Consider the following 16,648-nt stretch of genomic DNA (forward strand, 5'->3'; position numbering starts at 1 on the left):
TCTTTTGAAAAGAGGGTCTCCAGAGCCATACAATGTGCTCCGGTCCCTGCGTTATGAAGAAGCCCCCTGGGACAATCTGCCCTTTGGAGTCCTCCACGTGCACCAAACAAGCTCAATAACAAGCACTGGGGAAATAGGGATCATAACCACGACTTCTATTTATTTCCCATACGCTCCCACAGATAATAAAAGAGCAGATTCTCTGTAGGTTTAATTAAATTGCTTAAGGAAAAGCACTTATGGGATACCACACTTTTCTATGGCTGTATCAGTTCTAACACAAAGATGTCAATACTTGGCAAAAGACTTTAGTATACTGTGGATGAGAAGCTCAATCTTCTTAATACTAATTCAATAAGGTTTGCAATAGGACAAACGGAATCCTCTGATTGTCTTCTTTGCAACAAGCAAAGCACATTAAAAGAGTGTGGGTGAAATCAATGTCACAATGCTAAACAGATCAACAACAAAAGTAACAAAAAACGATCACGTATTGATTCACATATTATGAAAACTGCCAGGTTTAAATCCATCATGTGTAGCACAGGTTATTGATCATTCTTTACGCTATATACGATAGTTTTAATGTGTGTGTCTCCGTTTCTTTTGTTCACTGACTTTGTTTCTTTACCCATAACAATTTCCTTATTCAGCCTTTCCATTGTTAATTTGATTTTAAACATAAAATGTATTTTTTTAGAAAATGTACTCAATTATTTAAATAAAACTGTTGATCTAATATTAATTGTCCTATTGTATAATCTATGTAATAATGTCTCATTAATTATTTGATATAATTCAGTGCATCACAAATTTTTTATACCATCGCTGCCCTTGCAAAACCTCATATGTCCATATTTAGACTTTTTTGTCATAAATCATTATTATTAGTCATTTTTTTTTTGTCACTTGGTTTTGCGAAAATCTAAACATTATTTTAAAAAATCTAACAAAGAACATCTAAAAAGTGCTTGTCAACTTTGAGAAAACTGTAATTAACCATTAAAAAAATACTGTGTTTTTCCATTGTCTAAAAAACAGTGAATTTAGACACACAATGTATCTGAACTTTCTTAATTTCATTTAACTTTTTAAAACATTTTAATGAGCTAACATGAGAATTTTTTTGAAATGGAATGACACACATCTTGAAAGAGATTCTTAAAAGTCCTATTTTATTTTGGTCCCATAAAATAAATGACAAGTAAACCCCTGCACAGAGTTACAACTCCATTTAAAACCACACAACAGAGACTTCGCTAGTAAGGTGGCGTGCATGGTGCTGTCCTTCAGGTTATTTCATTATCCCGTCCCTCACTTTTGCGATGTTCTCTCGTCTCAATAATTCTAGACACTTCATGTATTGAGGCAGCTATCAATATCTCCCTCCCTCTCCTTTTTCTTCAGTACCGCTCATTTTCCTCTCCCCAATCTGGACTCCAATTACTCCCGGTCTTCCGAAAATGGCGACCGTCACTCCTGCCGGACACGCGATGCTTTTTCGCACCCTAAATAATAATAGAATACAGAAGTGGGCAGCCAGACACGATTCCAATTAACCTTCAACTGCCCTCAAGTGTAGAATCATGGTGATTTCTAAGCCAGACGATGAAGTGCAAAAGTGCTCCAGACCCTCTGCCAGACTAATCCACCTACTGGGGCAGTGAAAAGGGCACACGCAGGGTCTGCCTGCATATTACAAACCTTTTAGGAGGTCAATCTCCCAGCCGAACGGCAAATACGAGGCAGTCTGAGCATTTCGCTGTGTTGCTGACTATTTTGATTTGCAAGGAACGTGTTTGTCACCTTCGGACAGTGTCGTCATGTCCCCTTATCGATCAAGCCGTGGGTGTGGAGAACAACAGGGCGTGATTTTTATAACGGGCGGAGAGGTATAAAGGAAGTACATAAAAGGTGAAACTTTCACCAAAAGTTCCTTTTCAGTTCCTAACACACTCCTGGTAAATATTTGGCCCTTCATGATAAACATCGAAGTGCACGTACAGAAGACCAATAAACAAAGTTACTAGAAAGATAGAAGGAAAAAATACAACGGTAGACAAAAGTGTCCCAGAACGGTTTGATAGCCTATATTCTTCAAAATATCTTCTTTTGTGTTCAGCAGAACATAGAAATTTATTAAAAATAAATATATATATACTTTGGTAGTCAATGGTGGCCAAGAACTGTTTGGTTACAAGCATTATTACACGGTGTTCATACGAACAAAGATATGTATAAAGATTTGAACAACTTGTGGGTGAGTAAATGAAGACAGAATTTTCCTTATTGTACTGTTCCATTAATACTTTCCTATCAAAAGCAGCTTATGATGGGATGTTTTAGTTTTTGGATGGGCAGCCTGATGTTTGATAAAGTTGGTATGCTGTCAAAATCTGTTCTTTTGTTTTGTTTCGAGCTAAAAAGTTTGGAAAAAAGACAAATGGGATTGACAATAATGTATGTGACCCATTCTCCCACCGACGGTCCACAGCGGGCGAGCCACGCTTTGGAAATTATTTTCCAAATTAATGCTTTGGCCAGTAATTGGTCTGGGAGACTCTTGAATAATGAATTAGGCTGTCTGTTACCATTTCACCCCCTCACGTCCCCCATAAAGTCGAGAAAAACGGATGTAAGAGGGAACGTGTGAAGTTTGTCCGCTTGTTGATCGAACACTGTTAGAAATACTGAAACTGCCCCAAAGGCCCACTGCGAAGGGTGAGAATAAATGGGATCCCAAACAATAAAAACAAACATTCCAGGGAAATGCTACCAATGTCCGATATACATTTTATTATACCTCCACAAAAAGGGACATCAAGCAAAATTGTCTAGACACGTTTGCTCGTGAAATAAGAGCCGCTGGGGAACAGCAGGCATCTGCGTGGCACGGAGCACAATTAAAACATCCGGTATACAAAGACGTGGCCAATGAAACATCATCACTCTTCCTTAGAGAGAGTTTGTGTGCGACGCAGCCTCTATTATTCTTTCTCTCACCCGTGTGGTGCTTGTGGAGAAAGTGAGAAGCAATAAAAACCATCGAGGAGGAAAATGATCTATAAATCTCTGGTCCCTAAAATGGAATGAACCCCAGTGGCGTATGACTGAACCCAGGCTACATTCCTCTTGCGAACGCTGATTAAATCACATTAATTGACCTCAGTGCTTAAATAATGCAATTCGTTGAATGTTCTGAATTTAATAAACTCGCTGATTGAATGCAGGGAATTAATCAATCGAATCAAGTTGCCATTTTCTGGAAAAGGACGTGATACAAATGAAGCTTCATTGAAAATGCAATCAGGTGAAGTGTGAAGGTGCATCGGTTGTTTTGTACTCACTGGGCACCCGGTTGATGGCCCGAAGAGGACGCAGTACTCTGACCGTGCGGACGGCGGAGAAGCTAACATTCTGGAGGTTGAGCGAATATTCCAGCATTCTGTAAACACACAAAAAATCGTATTGACTTTATGCATACAATAACAAAGGCGCATTATCCACAGTTTGAGGTTCATCCGTTAATTCGTCCACATATTGAAATTTTGAATGTCACCTGAAAGCATAAACTGATCTGTTAAGCTGATGAATATCTTGGATATCCTTCAGCCCTCTATGGCAGCAAGATGTAAAAGGGCAGCAATATTTCTAAATAAAATCTGACACCGCGGGCACATTAGCGCTGTGTTTTCTACCGACCTGCCAATGCCATAGATCAATTGGAAGTTATCAGGATTCATCAAACAATTACATTGAATCGTTTTCAATCTGGTCAAAGAGGGGTGGAAGGAAGGTTAATGTGGAGCTTTCGCAAACAAACATATCCACAGCTGCTCTGCACATGTGAACTCTGGAGAGTGGCACATGAAAGAATTGCATGTTTTGGTAGAAAATAAACAAAGTGTGTGTCTCTATGTGCCTGTGTGCTTGCAACCGTGTAATTACAGCCCAATAACTGTTTCTGGCCATGCAACAACAAAATACCCAATGCATTATTTTAAACAAGCGCAAAGTTCACACGTTACAGTTAGGTTTAGATACCTGGCTCAAGTCGATAAACAACTGGTCGCGGGATCGATTCCCAGGAAACCCTTCGATCTGCCTAAATGCATAAATGTAAATAAGCTCCTGCAGTCATGTGACCAAAAGTTGCATGATCTGGGGTGTTTATTCATGGATTCAAATATGGATCGAATGAAGTCGGTGACGTGCAAACAGTGCGAGCCCCATTAGCCGAGCGGGGCGATGAGGAAATGTGTTCTGACTTTGTTGCTCCTGAAATGTGCAGAACAGCTTTGAAGGCACTGATTGGATTTGATGGAAACCAGGTGGTGACTGGACTACAAAAGTAATAACAGCGGTGACTGAGGCTAAAAATGTAGAGATGGGAATGAACAAAACCTGAAAATATCAACAGCACAGGGAAACACTAAGTTGTGAGATACTTAAAGGGATAGTTTATATAAAAATTCTGATATCGTTTACTCGCTTTCTTGCTATTTCAAACCTGTATGACTTTCTTCTGCAAAACACAAAAGAAGATATTTTAATGAATGTTGGTAACCAAACACGAGCGGTACCCATTGACTTGCATTGGTTTTGTGTTACAATAGAAGTGAATGGGTGCCGCCGTTGTTGGGTTACCAACATTCTTCAAAATATCTTCTTTTGTGTTCTGCAAAAAAAAAGAAAGTCATACAGGTTTAAAATGTCAAGAGTGTGAGTAAATGATGATAGAATTCATATTTTTGGCAGGAACCATCCCTTTAAAGGTCCTGAAACCAGCCTGAGGTGCTTTGCTGGTTTAAGCTGGTTTCCCAAATCTGCCAAGCAGATGATAAAGTAGTAATGCAACCAGAGCTGCTGTTTAGATGATTTTCCAGCTTTAAAAGAAATACCCTTAAAAGAGACCAGATGAATCACAATAGGCTAGTCCAAACTGGACCAACCATTTACTCAGTCTAACATTCTAAAAAAAATGTGCTCAAAAACCTTTTAAAACCATCTAAACAGACCAAGAAATGACCAAGAAGATGAAATTACAGAGACACAGACAGTGACTAGGACAAAGAGGGAGACAGGAGGTCAGGCGTGAGGACTCTGTGCCAAATTATCACCAACAATCATGAGAGGGGCGTATCTAAACCAGCTGGACATGTGTAAATGTGATTTCATCAACAGCCTCTTACGTGCGCCGTATCCATGTATGAATCACTAATACCAGCACAAACACATGCTCACAAACAGATAGTGAAGCGTCTGGCCCGGGCGTGTGTCCAGCAGGCACCTAAGACCTCTCTTGTGTTATCTGTTTACGCTTGGCACCGTTGCGGTGAAGGATGACACACCTTCCTAGAAGCACTCTGTTTCTTGACAACAACGGTCACACAATCAACAATAGCCACACGTTGCACAGACAATGCCAGGGAGGTCACTATAACAGGGAAAGTATGTGCAAACCGAGGGTCTCCTATTCAAAACAAGTGATACCTTCCACATCTATAAAAAATCCAGTGTTGGGTAAGTTACTCTGAAAAAGTAATTAATTACTAGTTACTCATTACATATTCAATAGTGTAATTAGATTACTGTCCAAATAACTCTGTCCAAAAAGTATTTAATTACTCATTACTAATTACTTTCTATATCCTACATCGACCTTGATTAGTTAAGTGATTCAAGGATAGACAAGAAATGGCTTATTTAATTCATTCAAATAAATAATATTATTAACTGACCAAAGTAATACAAATGTGAGCACAGATTTTAAAGTAAGACTTCGAATTTTGATGTCAATTACACTTTTGCACACGCATATATTTCACAAAGTATTTAGGTTAAGTACATCAAAAGTAACTGTAATTAAATTACAGAAAACATATGAGTAATCCCTTACTTTACTTTTTCAAGGGAAAAGTAATTAAAATACAGTAACTAATTACTTAGTAACTAGTTACACCCAACACTGAAAAAATCATCTCAATTCAATCTCTTCGTGCACCCAGGAGAAATCGCGTGCGCTTGGTTTTGTTTGAACAGTTCCACCAGAGCCCGAAAGGCTGAAGCCAATTTAAATTCCTGGAAGATTGGAAATGTCAGCCTTTTTGGGATGAACATGGTTTCATAGAATGTAAGTTGTTGCACACTACTTTAAGATCCATACAAGGTTGGTTCGATTTGATAAAAAGGCTTGGATGGGAGGCTAACCCAACCACCCTCCATCTTATTTTCGCACAAGGTGTTCAAAGCAGAAGTCCTGGCTAAGGTTCAATCGGTATTTCCACCACCTGGCAGATTAATGAGTTTCAGAAGATGTAAATTTCTCTATTAACTTAGACGGATACCCTCTATATCTCACATTCAGGTTTGTTGTACAACTTTGTGAAGACAATGTTTACCCTCCTGTTTTAAAGGTCCAGTGTGTTAAATTAAGTGGCATCTAGTGGTGAAGTTGCGAATTGCAACCAACGGCTTACTCCGCCACCTCCCTTTTCGAAGCACTTTGGAGGCTGACAGAGGGCTAAAAGTAGTCACGTTTTTACTTCTTTGCTGAAGAAGATAATATACTTGCTCTGTAAGTGTAAAGTAGTTTGTCCGTTTAGAGCTACCGCAGAATCAACATGGTAAATTCCATACAAGGGTTTTGTAAATTACATTGCATTTTCGGTCAATAGATACTCCAAAAAATTACACATAGCATCTTGATTCCTAAGCTCTGACATTATAGGATTTAAAGTAAAACAACATTTGGCTGATTTCATAACTTTTGTTACAAAAACTACCATCTAAGATGAACAATCCATCCGAACATGCTGTACTGTAGAGTTTCTCCGTTTGTTTTGAATTGCTAATAGCCTTTAGTTCAGGTCAGAGCTATAAATCATTTGCTATAGTTCATGCCATTGCTAGGAAGGTAAGCAGTATTCTCATGCAAGACACAATTTTGTTCAGCTCACAAACATGGAGTGACAGAAGGTTAACTTAAAATCCTCGTCATTTTTATAGTTCTGTCTTGTGCTTTATTTCTCTCTCAACAAGCTCACAGACACAACTGTCTTCAGGGGTGCTCTTCAGTTTTATGTGACGGGACTGACTGATTTATTACAGTGTGAACAGTCTAATCTGCCACTAGTTTAAATACAGAAGAGCTGCTTTTCTTCTTCACAGACAAGTGCTTTACAAAACAGGTCTCAGCCAAATCAATGAAAGTATAAAGATACAAATACACCTTGTATATATAAATCACGAACAGATCTGGTTTTGAATTTTTATATATTCACTGATCCTTTCAGCATGGAATATTGTGTATAATATATACAGCAGTTTATTTAACAAAACAAACATTTATTTAACATTTTAAACATACACATGTTTACAATTATAAATATAAGTTTACATTTGTTTATAATAAATTTCTTAAGCACTGCATAATATATAAAAATTACAGAGATATTTCAAATAAATCTTTAAAAAAATAGTTTTGTACGTTTTAGGTCGACACAGGTGCCAAGAGACTGGTATGTGAATGAATGTGTGCGCTTCCACGTGGAGTTTCAGAAAGTATGTGAAAGCTTTATGTTTTTTTTCTTTTTAAAATATATTTCAATTTAGTTCAAATATGTTTTAATTAAATTAAAGTAGCAGTCACTTTGTTTAAAAAGTTGTTGGATATCTATTTCTTCAATGTCATGCAGCCCAATTATGCACCATCTTGCGTTATGTTTTTTCGGCTGGGTTTATCGCAGTGCATTCTGGGATTGCCTTCTCTGCCAAGAATACATGTGGTACTATCCCAGATATCAGAATTTGCCCAAAACAAGCTCTCTCAAATGGAAGCACAATTAAGTTGTCCACTTTTTGGAATGCTGTCTCCATGGAGTACATTATGATAGCACTGACCAACTCTAGAGCCTCACACGCTCCCTTAAAGAATAACAATCATAATATAAGAGAAAATGTAGATTTATAACTTGAGTGCACGAAGAGTAAACCAGATTTGCTATGTTCTCCTTCTCTGAGACAAAGAACGTTCCACGGACGGGTCGAACCTAAATTAATGAGCTGGACGTTTAACTGGCCTTGAGAAAAAGCTTGATAACCTTTGTTCAGAATGCTTTGCCCTTGTGTCGACCTGTTGAATTGGTTTTGGTTTGCACATAATTTGTGTCAGCAGCAGGCCTGGAAACAGTCGAAAGACATCAATAAAGCTGAGAAATAAAGTGGGCATTTGGGTCGGTCTCATTCAGTTCATGACAGCAGTTAATGAAGACAGTGTTTTGGTTCAAACTCGAACAGATGACAAGAGTGGGATTTGTATGTATGATGTTAGGATATTATTTAAGATTTTGTCCAAACAAAATTTACCATGCACCGTGGGTGCGGCGAGCGATCGCTTGAACCTTTCAAGGAACACAAAGCCTTGGACCAAAAAATGAAATTTTAGATTAGTCTGTGTAATACGTTCAGATGTATTCATGTTCTCCCTGTGGGTGTTATCATTTACTAATTCCTCATGACTTTCTTTCTTCTGCAGAACACAAAAGATGATGTTTTGAAGAACGTTGGTAAACAAACATCATTGGACCTTGTTGTATGGACATAAAACAACTGAGACATTTCTCCAAAGATCTTGTTCCGCAGAAGAAAGAGTAATATAGAGGTTTTGAAGACCCATCCATCCATCCATTTTCTACCGCTTATCCGAACTACCTCGGGTCACGGGGAGCCTGTGCCTATCTCAGGATTCATCGGGCATCAAGGCAGGATACACCCTGGATGGAGTGCCAACCCATCGCAGGGCACACACACTCACTCATTCACTCACGCACTCACACCCTACGGACAATTTTTTCCAGAGATGCCAATCAACCTACCATGCATGTCTTTGGACCAGGGGAGGAAACCGGAGTACCCGGAGGAAACCCCCGAGGCACGGGGAGAACATGCAAACTCCACACACACAAGTCGGAAGCGGGAATCGAACCCCCAACCCTGGAGGTGTGAGGCGAATGTGCTAACCACTAAGCCACCGTGCCCCCCCGGTTTTGAAGACCAATAAGATGAATAAATTATAAAAAATTGAATTTAAATATTGAAAAAAATACAATTTACTTGATATTTACTAATAATATTGAATTCAAACTATAGAGTGGTTTTAAAACTTTCAGCTCCATATGTCAGCTAGAAAAAAAAATGTATTGTGTTAGATGGAGTTAACATAATTTATAGATGTGTTGACAAAAGAGCCACAGACGTAAAGTAAAACCTAGCTTTTTCAAAAATTTCAATTTTCTCACTCTCTCTCTTGCCTAATAAAGGTCTCTTAGCCTGATGTACTATATATCTAAAAGCTTTCAGCCATCTGGTAGTACCTGTAAATAAACTGTCTTATCACTCCCAGTCATCTTCATATACATATTTGAGATGAAGAACTTCTAAGCTGAAAGTGCTGGACGCCATCCAGTTTCAGCAACAGCGTCCAGGCCAAATGACACGGTTTTACTTCAGGTGTGGTATTTGTTGGATAAAGACCTGGTCAGAAAGCTTTATAGTGGTTTAAGAAAGCACTCTCAAAGGTGCAGTTTGTAGTTTTGTAGAGGATCTATTGACAAAATGATATACATAACTATATCTTCAGAGGTTCAATCTACATACACTGCGGGTCCCCTTACAATTCGCATTGTATAATCTATACTAAAATGTACTACTGGACAAGAGGTGGGAAGCCTATTTTATTGGGTTTTGAATGGTGCGACGGTAAAGAGGGATGACAAAGAAGGTTCTGGTGGAAGTCACACAGAAGAGAGTATTCTTGTCAGCTTTCTTGACATGAGTGACGGCAATTACTGTACGTTGACAGCTTATTCTAGCCTCAGTGCTATTGCCTTGACCTGAAGAAACTGACAGCTGTCTACTCGAAACAAAATATAAGCCAGTTCAAATAGCCAAGAGGCATAGTAAATGATCAATGTTTTCTTACCAGAATGTTCATCTGATTGCCAAAGGCCATTTTGGGATACACTTTTTTTTCTCATTTTAAAAGTAAAAGAAATCTTTGTGGAAATCTAGTTATTGGATAGGGGACTTTTATATTAGTCAGACTTGGCTCTCACGTCCGGTTACTAGGTTCACCTAAAATGATGTGTTTGCCCGAAGAGAGGTTAAGAACTGAGAACAGCAACACTTCCTGGCAACATTCAATGAGGACACCATCATTGTATTAGTATGATTATATTGGTTTCATCCATAACCAGGTTGCATCGTTCGCGTGATGCTTCCAGTGTACAGGAAGTGCACAGTTTCCTCCATTACTTTGCTGTTGCTGTGAATATGTAAATCGCCTTGAAAGATAAAATACCTGAAATCTAGCGGGTCTGTTTTCATAAACACACGCAGTACTTGGGTCAGGAATTGTCCAATCGCTGCACAAGCTATGGTTGCGTATGATGACGCAAGCACGTTTGGGCTAGGAACTCTACAGAACGTGAGTTAACACTGATTGACTGTACATCTACAGGGAGAACACATACAGTTCAGAATGGTGAGAGCAAGCGTATAACTGTGGATGATTGTGACATAAAAATCCCTTGTTTTCGCACTTCGTCCCAATCGCCCTGACGGACCAGCCGCCCCGCTTGCTTGTTAACATTGCCAATAACAATTCAGCATTTCCTTACAAGGGTTGATGATGAATCAACTCTAAAAGAATATAAAAAATAAAAGATCCAATTTTAGTCTTTAGTCTGGAATGTTTCTATCAGAAAGTCTTTTTGTGCAGGCCCTAGTAAAAGGAAACTTCATGGAGAGTAATGCCTGCAATAATAACACATTGGTTCCTTCTCAAAGTATAAAACATTTGGTAGAGCATTATGGAAAAACTCATAAAACTCGCCTCCATCAAGGTTATGGCAGAGAATGCTAGATGTAATTCTAAAAATGCATTTATACTCGATGCCTTGATAAAAAAGGCTAAACTTTTTCTCATCATACAACGGGGAGAATATTCATCAGTCTTCAAACATTGCTTTTAATCTTTAAACAATCTGTAAGAGATACTCCCTGCAGAAGCCTCGTGGCTTTGATAAGTTCTGTGCTTTCAGCTGAGTGTACGTCCGTGTCAAGTATCGCTGAATAAGAAAAAGGGTGGACCAATTTAAAAGCGATTCGGCAGAAGTTGCCAAACCGCTGCGGGTGTCTGAAACCGATACCTTGTCTTGGTGGGGTGGATTGAGGGTCTGCGTTCCCTGAGGGTTTGCTTTAAAGATTGAGAAGAGAGCAGGCCAGCCTCGATGTCTCTACAGCCGAGACACACAAAGACATACCATACCCAGCACAGCGGCCAAAATCTTTAGACGTCTTTAAGCTCTCTGGCTCTTGTAGGAGACCAGACTCGGTTTAGATAGATGAGGACTGAAGATTGAGCAAAGCAATGTCTGGGTTAGAAGAGTTGTGGAAATAGAATCATGCAGTTCAAACACCCAAAGCTATTTATTCACAGAGCGAGAGGGATGAAGTACATTTTGGGCTTGTGATATATAAATTGTGCACAAAAGCAGGACGTTCTAAAACCAGAGAAACAAAATAAACATTAGACAGAATGAAATTATCTGTGAAACTGTACTGTACATCTTAGCTCTGGTTTCTAATAAATGGTACTATTTTGTTACTTTGCCTGCCATTTGGCCACAGCCAAAAAATCTTCAAAAGGTGCCACAATTTATCAATGCTGACAGATTTTTTCATGGCAAGCTTGTCGTTTGGAGAATTATCAAACCACCCAGTGGAAAATGGTTTAATGGTTTTAACCTGTAGTCTGTCACTCACTCTATATGAATATCTTGTGTATGCACTTTGGCTGGTGCCTTCTAGAAGAGTCCATATGTTTCTCAGAGGTAGTATGTCTGGCAATAGAGCCTGTGTCACTGAGTCCGGATTGACAAGCTTCACGGAATACAAATGGGATAATGTCCTTGTGCTGCCGGGGGGGCACAAATCATTTGAAATGAACCATTAAGTCTATTTACTATATCTGTGTGTGTGTGTGTGAGAGAGAGAGAGAGAGAGAGAGAGAGAGAGTTTTCTGGTAAGTGATTACTCAGAAAGTAAATGGCTTGCGTCCCCGATAGCATTACTTGCACACTTATGTTGGTTTAGCATGATTAACTTAGGAAACAATGTGAATCAACGTTTTCACAACGTTTGCGTAACGCTGCAAAAACGCCCATTATGTAAGTAGTACAACAATTTTCTTTGACGATCTTCATAATTTGATGATTAACTGCTGCCATGATTGGTATAAACGTGTGCACATGTTTTGCAAAAAAACTAATTTTTATTCGATTTTTTACTATATTCTCCAAAGTGCACATTTGCAAACCTAGTTCACAAAGTTTAAAAGCGCTGAAAAGGGAAGAGGACAAAAATGCTGAATGACAAACATTTAAAAGAAACATAAACTTTAACTCTGGAAAGTTTCACTCAAGTCAGTTTAGAATGACTCACCCAGCCAAAACAATGAAGAAGTCCAGCCGATTCCATGTATCTCCAAGGTAACACTTTTTCCCAAAGATGCCCAGCGCAACCATCTTGATGACCATCTCCACAGCAAAGAAAGTAAAGATGAAGTCATCAAAGTCCTGGAAAGGGGACAGAAACGTCCAAAGAATTAGCAAAAACTTGAAATTCAACATTGCAGAGTCTGCAAAAATGTTCTTAGTTTAGAAGTGGAGGAAAACTTCCACTTTGATGTCACAGCATGGTGTGTTTTTGTGTGTGTGTGTGTGTGTCCATGTGCTGTAAGCCCTGACTCATCCCAACAGAATGATCTCGGTGAGTCTTTCCGAGTGGGCACAAACAGTCAACTCAAGTCTTTACCCACAAATCCTCTGCATATGTTACCCAAAATGTGCTTTGCGTTTAAAAAAAACGAATGGTATAGGCATCAAATATACAGAAACACAGAGATGACGTTCCGCAAGGATAGAGTCAATGACACCTGCATAATCATTCTGAACCACCATTCTCCTTTACTTCCTCTTTATGGAGACAAATTATTTAGCAGTGACTTTAGCTAGCGTTAATGGCCATGAAGGATAAAGCCTGAAGGGCAATTGTGACAAACAGAAAAATCACATAGAAAACACTCATCTTAAAATTAACAGAACAGCACAGCAGCAACAATGACTACACAAGATAATTTAGTTATGCAATTTTGTTCTTTTTTTTTTTGAGGCAGTATGGCACATTCAGCACTTTCAGTCTGGAATCAAAATTTGGATAAATTAATTTTAAACAAGTCCCCTCAGGATATATAGCAAACCAATTAGAGTATAATATTTAGTGTTACTCAAAAATGGTTTGTTGTTAATAAGAGCCACAAGCATAAAGCCAAATTGCCAAACATGAAACTTTATCAATTCCATTCCAACAACATTTAGTACTTTATGGAATAGCTTTACTACATATGCACATGACTCAGATGCAAAGACCCCTTGTCCTTTTTGGAAGAAAGACTACAAGATGGCTCCTTGAGAAATAAACCGTATGAAGACAGATGTTGCTTCAAGGCCAGCCATCATTGAGAAATTACCTGGGCGTTTTTAGCCAGCGAGGACATTAGTAAAAAGCCATGTGAGGGATTCCCAATTCAGCCAAAGTACTGTACCTGCACTCTGACAATGCAATGAATGCTGGGAATGTTAATCGAGTCACAGAGGAAAGCATTTACTGTCTATCTGAACATCACTCAACCTCTAATGTATTACCTGATCCTTGATTCTACACCTGCTAATGTTATACTGTAAAGTACACATTTGGCATAATAGTGAATTATAGCTCTCACCAACTGAAGGTTAATATAATACTGTGCTGTTGGGGTGGGGGTGGGGGAAAACAGATCCCATAAGACCCTTAAATAATAATATCAAAAATCATATCTAATTATCGCAAAACAATCATCAAACCATTAAAAAGTAAATATTCAGATTAAGCCACTTGAAAAAATATTATAGTAAACTATAGTGTAGCAAACTGTATAGTATACTGTAGAATGTTAAATTAATTATACTATAGTACAATTACTGTTGTATTAACTGTAGTATAACTGTTGTAACTTGATCAAATATACTAAATACTGTAATACTTTACTACTTATTAGGTTCAGAAACCTTTATATCTAGGAATGTTAAATAAATACTGCGGTACATTTTCATGTGGGTAAATCTTGCTTTGCAAAAGATCCTGTCCCAAACTTAAACATCTCGGGTGAAATGATCCATGTTTTGAGAAAGTTTAGATATGATAAAGAGATTTTTCACCCAAAAATTGAAAAATTCAGTCATCTACTCAAACCTGTTTCAAACCTGTATTTATTTGTTCTGTTAAACACAGAAGATATTTTGAAGAATGTGTCAAACCAAACAGCACTGAGGCACCATCGACTACAAAGTTAGTTTCTTTACCTACTATGGTAGTCAATAGTAACAAAGAACTATTTGGTTTCCCTCAAAACTCTTTTTTTGTGATAAGCATAACATAACATTTCTATGGGTTTGAAACAACATGAGAGTCAGTAAATGATGACAGAATTTACATTTTTCTACAAACTATCCATTTTATGGACATTTTATGTTCAAATGACTCTCGGAAAAAAAGTTTAGTTGTAAATCTGAAGGTGAATTAATAACAAAGTTATTGGCTTGGAAAAAAGGGAGTCGTCCAGTCACTACATATAGTCCTTTCCTACATTTTGCTAGGACTGCCCGCGAACTCTTCCCTCTTCTCCCCTTAACACTGTAGCTTGTGAGCCTCATTTGTGGTAGACTAATCACAGCAGAATAGACCATCTGACCAATCACAGCAGACTAGGCTATTGGAAAGGAGGGGATTAGACAGATGAATCGTGGAACGAATCATTTGAGAGTCAGTCAAAAAGTATGGTAAAAATGACTGCCTATTATTACAAAATAATAATGTTTTTACACCTTCTATGTACATAAACCTGTTGTTGGACACTCCATAAACCAAAGCAGGACCTTAAAAATTCCAAGTGATGTACATTAAGCCTTAAAGAGGTATAATATCCTTCACTGTGTTGCCCTTAAGGGTTCCTTTTTGTACTTCTACAGGTAAAAACATTAAATTACAAACCTTTAAGGTACTTTTGAGTGTGTGTGTGTGTGTGTGTCTGTCTGTCTGTGTGTTGTGGGTGTGTGTGTGCGTGCTTGTCTGTGTGTCCGTCCGTGTGTAAGTCTTGATGAGTGTAAATATGTGTGCATATTGTGTATGTGGAGCGTTTGTATGTGGGTATGTCTATCTTCTGTGTTTTCACCTTTATCTTATTTTTACAGGTATATGACTTTAATTGTTTTGCTTATAGTCAATATGTCTCATATACAGTTGCTTTGCAACAATGGAAATTGTAAAAAGCGCTTGGTAAATAAAGTTGAGTTGAGTCAATCATAACCCCTACATTTCTCCATCATTTTCACCCCATCATACATCTCAAGCCATTATCACAATTTCGACAAAATCTCATCTGTGTAAGCCTGCAGTAGCAAATATTGTTACCTTGGAGACATATTTAAATCAACAGAATTCACAACAACAACGTTCAATACATCAGTGAAAACCCGTACGTTTAAGTTGGCGAAGCGTCAAATGTTACTATGCAGCTTTGTGCTCAAGCCGAAACTTTCAGAATCTGGTCCTGAGACATCAAGTGACCGTTATTGTTGAGCCTTCCTTTATTGACTCATTCTGACCCCGATACTTCAAGCGGGATGGATGTATCTCATAAAATACCATAAAAGTATAAAAAAACTGACTGTCGGATTATTCTTTTATATTTTTAATAAATGATTCCTCAGCAGTCCATGCACGGCTCTTGGCTCGCGCAGCTGTGTATATGCATGTGTGTGTGTATACATCTCCAGGGGCCTCCGTCTATGGTTCAACAGATCCCTCCAAAGATAAACGATGCAGACCAGGGGAAGCCCTCGACAGAACAGACTCTTCACATAGCCAGCCAGCAGAGCTCAAAGCTTAAACATTCTCCACAGCTCACACACACACACACCCCCAACAGACTATATGAATATCTTCCTCCTTTATACCATTTCCTCCTCTATCATCTCCTTTGTTTCATAGAACCTCTTTCCATATTCTTCCCCCCTCCTTCTTCCCTATCCACCCTTTTCTATTTAATACATGTCATCCTTCTTTTTCATTTTTCTGGGGAAGTATTCAAAAATAGCTCGCAGAAAGAGCCGCTCTCATCCGCGCGTGTAGAAGCGAGGGTGTTCGCGCGCGTGCGGTGATCTTTTGGCACTGAATAAATCTTCTCATGGTGTCCTCTTTGTGGTACAAATAGCTGAGTGGTTTATTGTCTGCGCTCTGACTAGGTTATTCTAGTCCGACCGATGCCCTTTCCACTGAAAAATTATTCTTTAAATCCACCCAGATCTTTTCCGCACAGATCATCCGTCCGCGCCCACTCCGACGAAGAAGCTGCGATGCACGTCTACCAAGGGTAAACCAAAATATCTTCTATGTTCTTACTAATTCATCTAATGTGAATGTGTGGAGAGTGGTTGCTATGCGGATGACATCAGACTGCAGCAGGCAACAGCAACCATCAAGGTACCAG

General features: G+C 38.7%; 1 protein-coding gene across 13 annotated transcripts in view; it reads right to left on the reverse strand.

Annotated features, from left to right (window-relative positions):
* The window catches only part of cacna1g (calcium channel, voltage-dependent, T type, alpha 1G subunit), a 106,486-nt gene that overhangs the window by 84,618 nt on the left and 5,220 nt on the right, over positions 1-16,648 (reverse strand). For all 13 annotated transcript variants that reach the window (XM_056770622.1, XM_056770619.1, XM_056770613.1 and 10 more), the window contains exons 2-3: positions 12,505-12,638; positions 3,348-3,445 (exon numbers count right to left, since the gene is read on the reverse strand). In XM_056770622.1, the coding sequence (XP_056626600.1) occupies positions 3,348-3,445; positions 12,505-12,638 (232 nt within the window). The remainder of the gene's footprint in view (positions 1-3,347; positions 3,446-12,504; positions 12,639-16,648) is intronic.

This window comes from Triplophysa dalaica, chromosome 17 (genome assembly GCF_015846415.1).
Source record: "Triplophysa dalaica isolate WHDGS20190420 chromosome 17, ASM1584641v1, whole genome shotgun sequence".
NCBI classification, from domain to species: domain Eukaryota; kingdom Metazoa; phylum Chordata; class Actinopteri; order Cypriniformes; family Nemacheilidae; genus Triplophysa; species Triplophysa dalaica.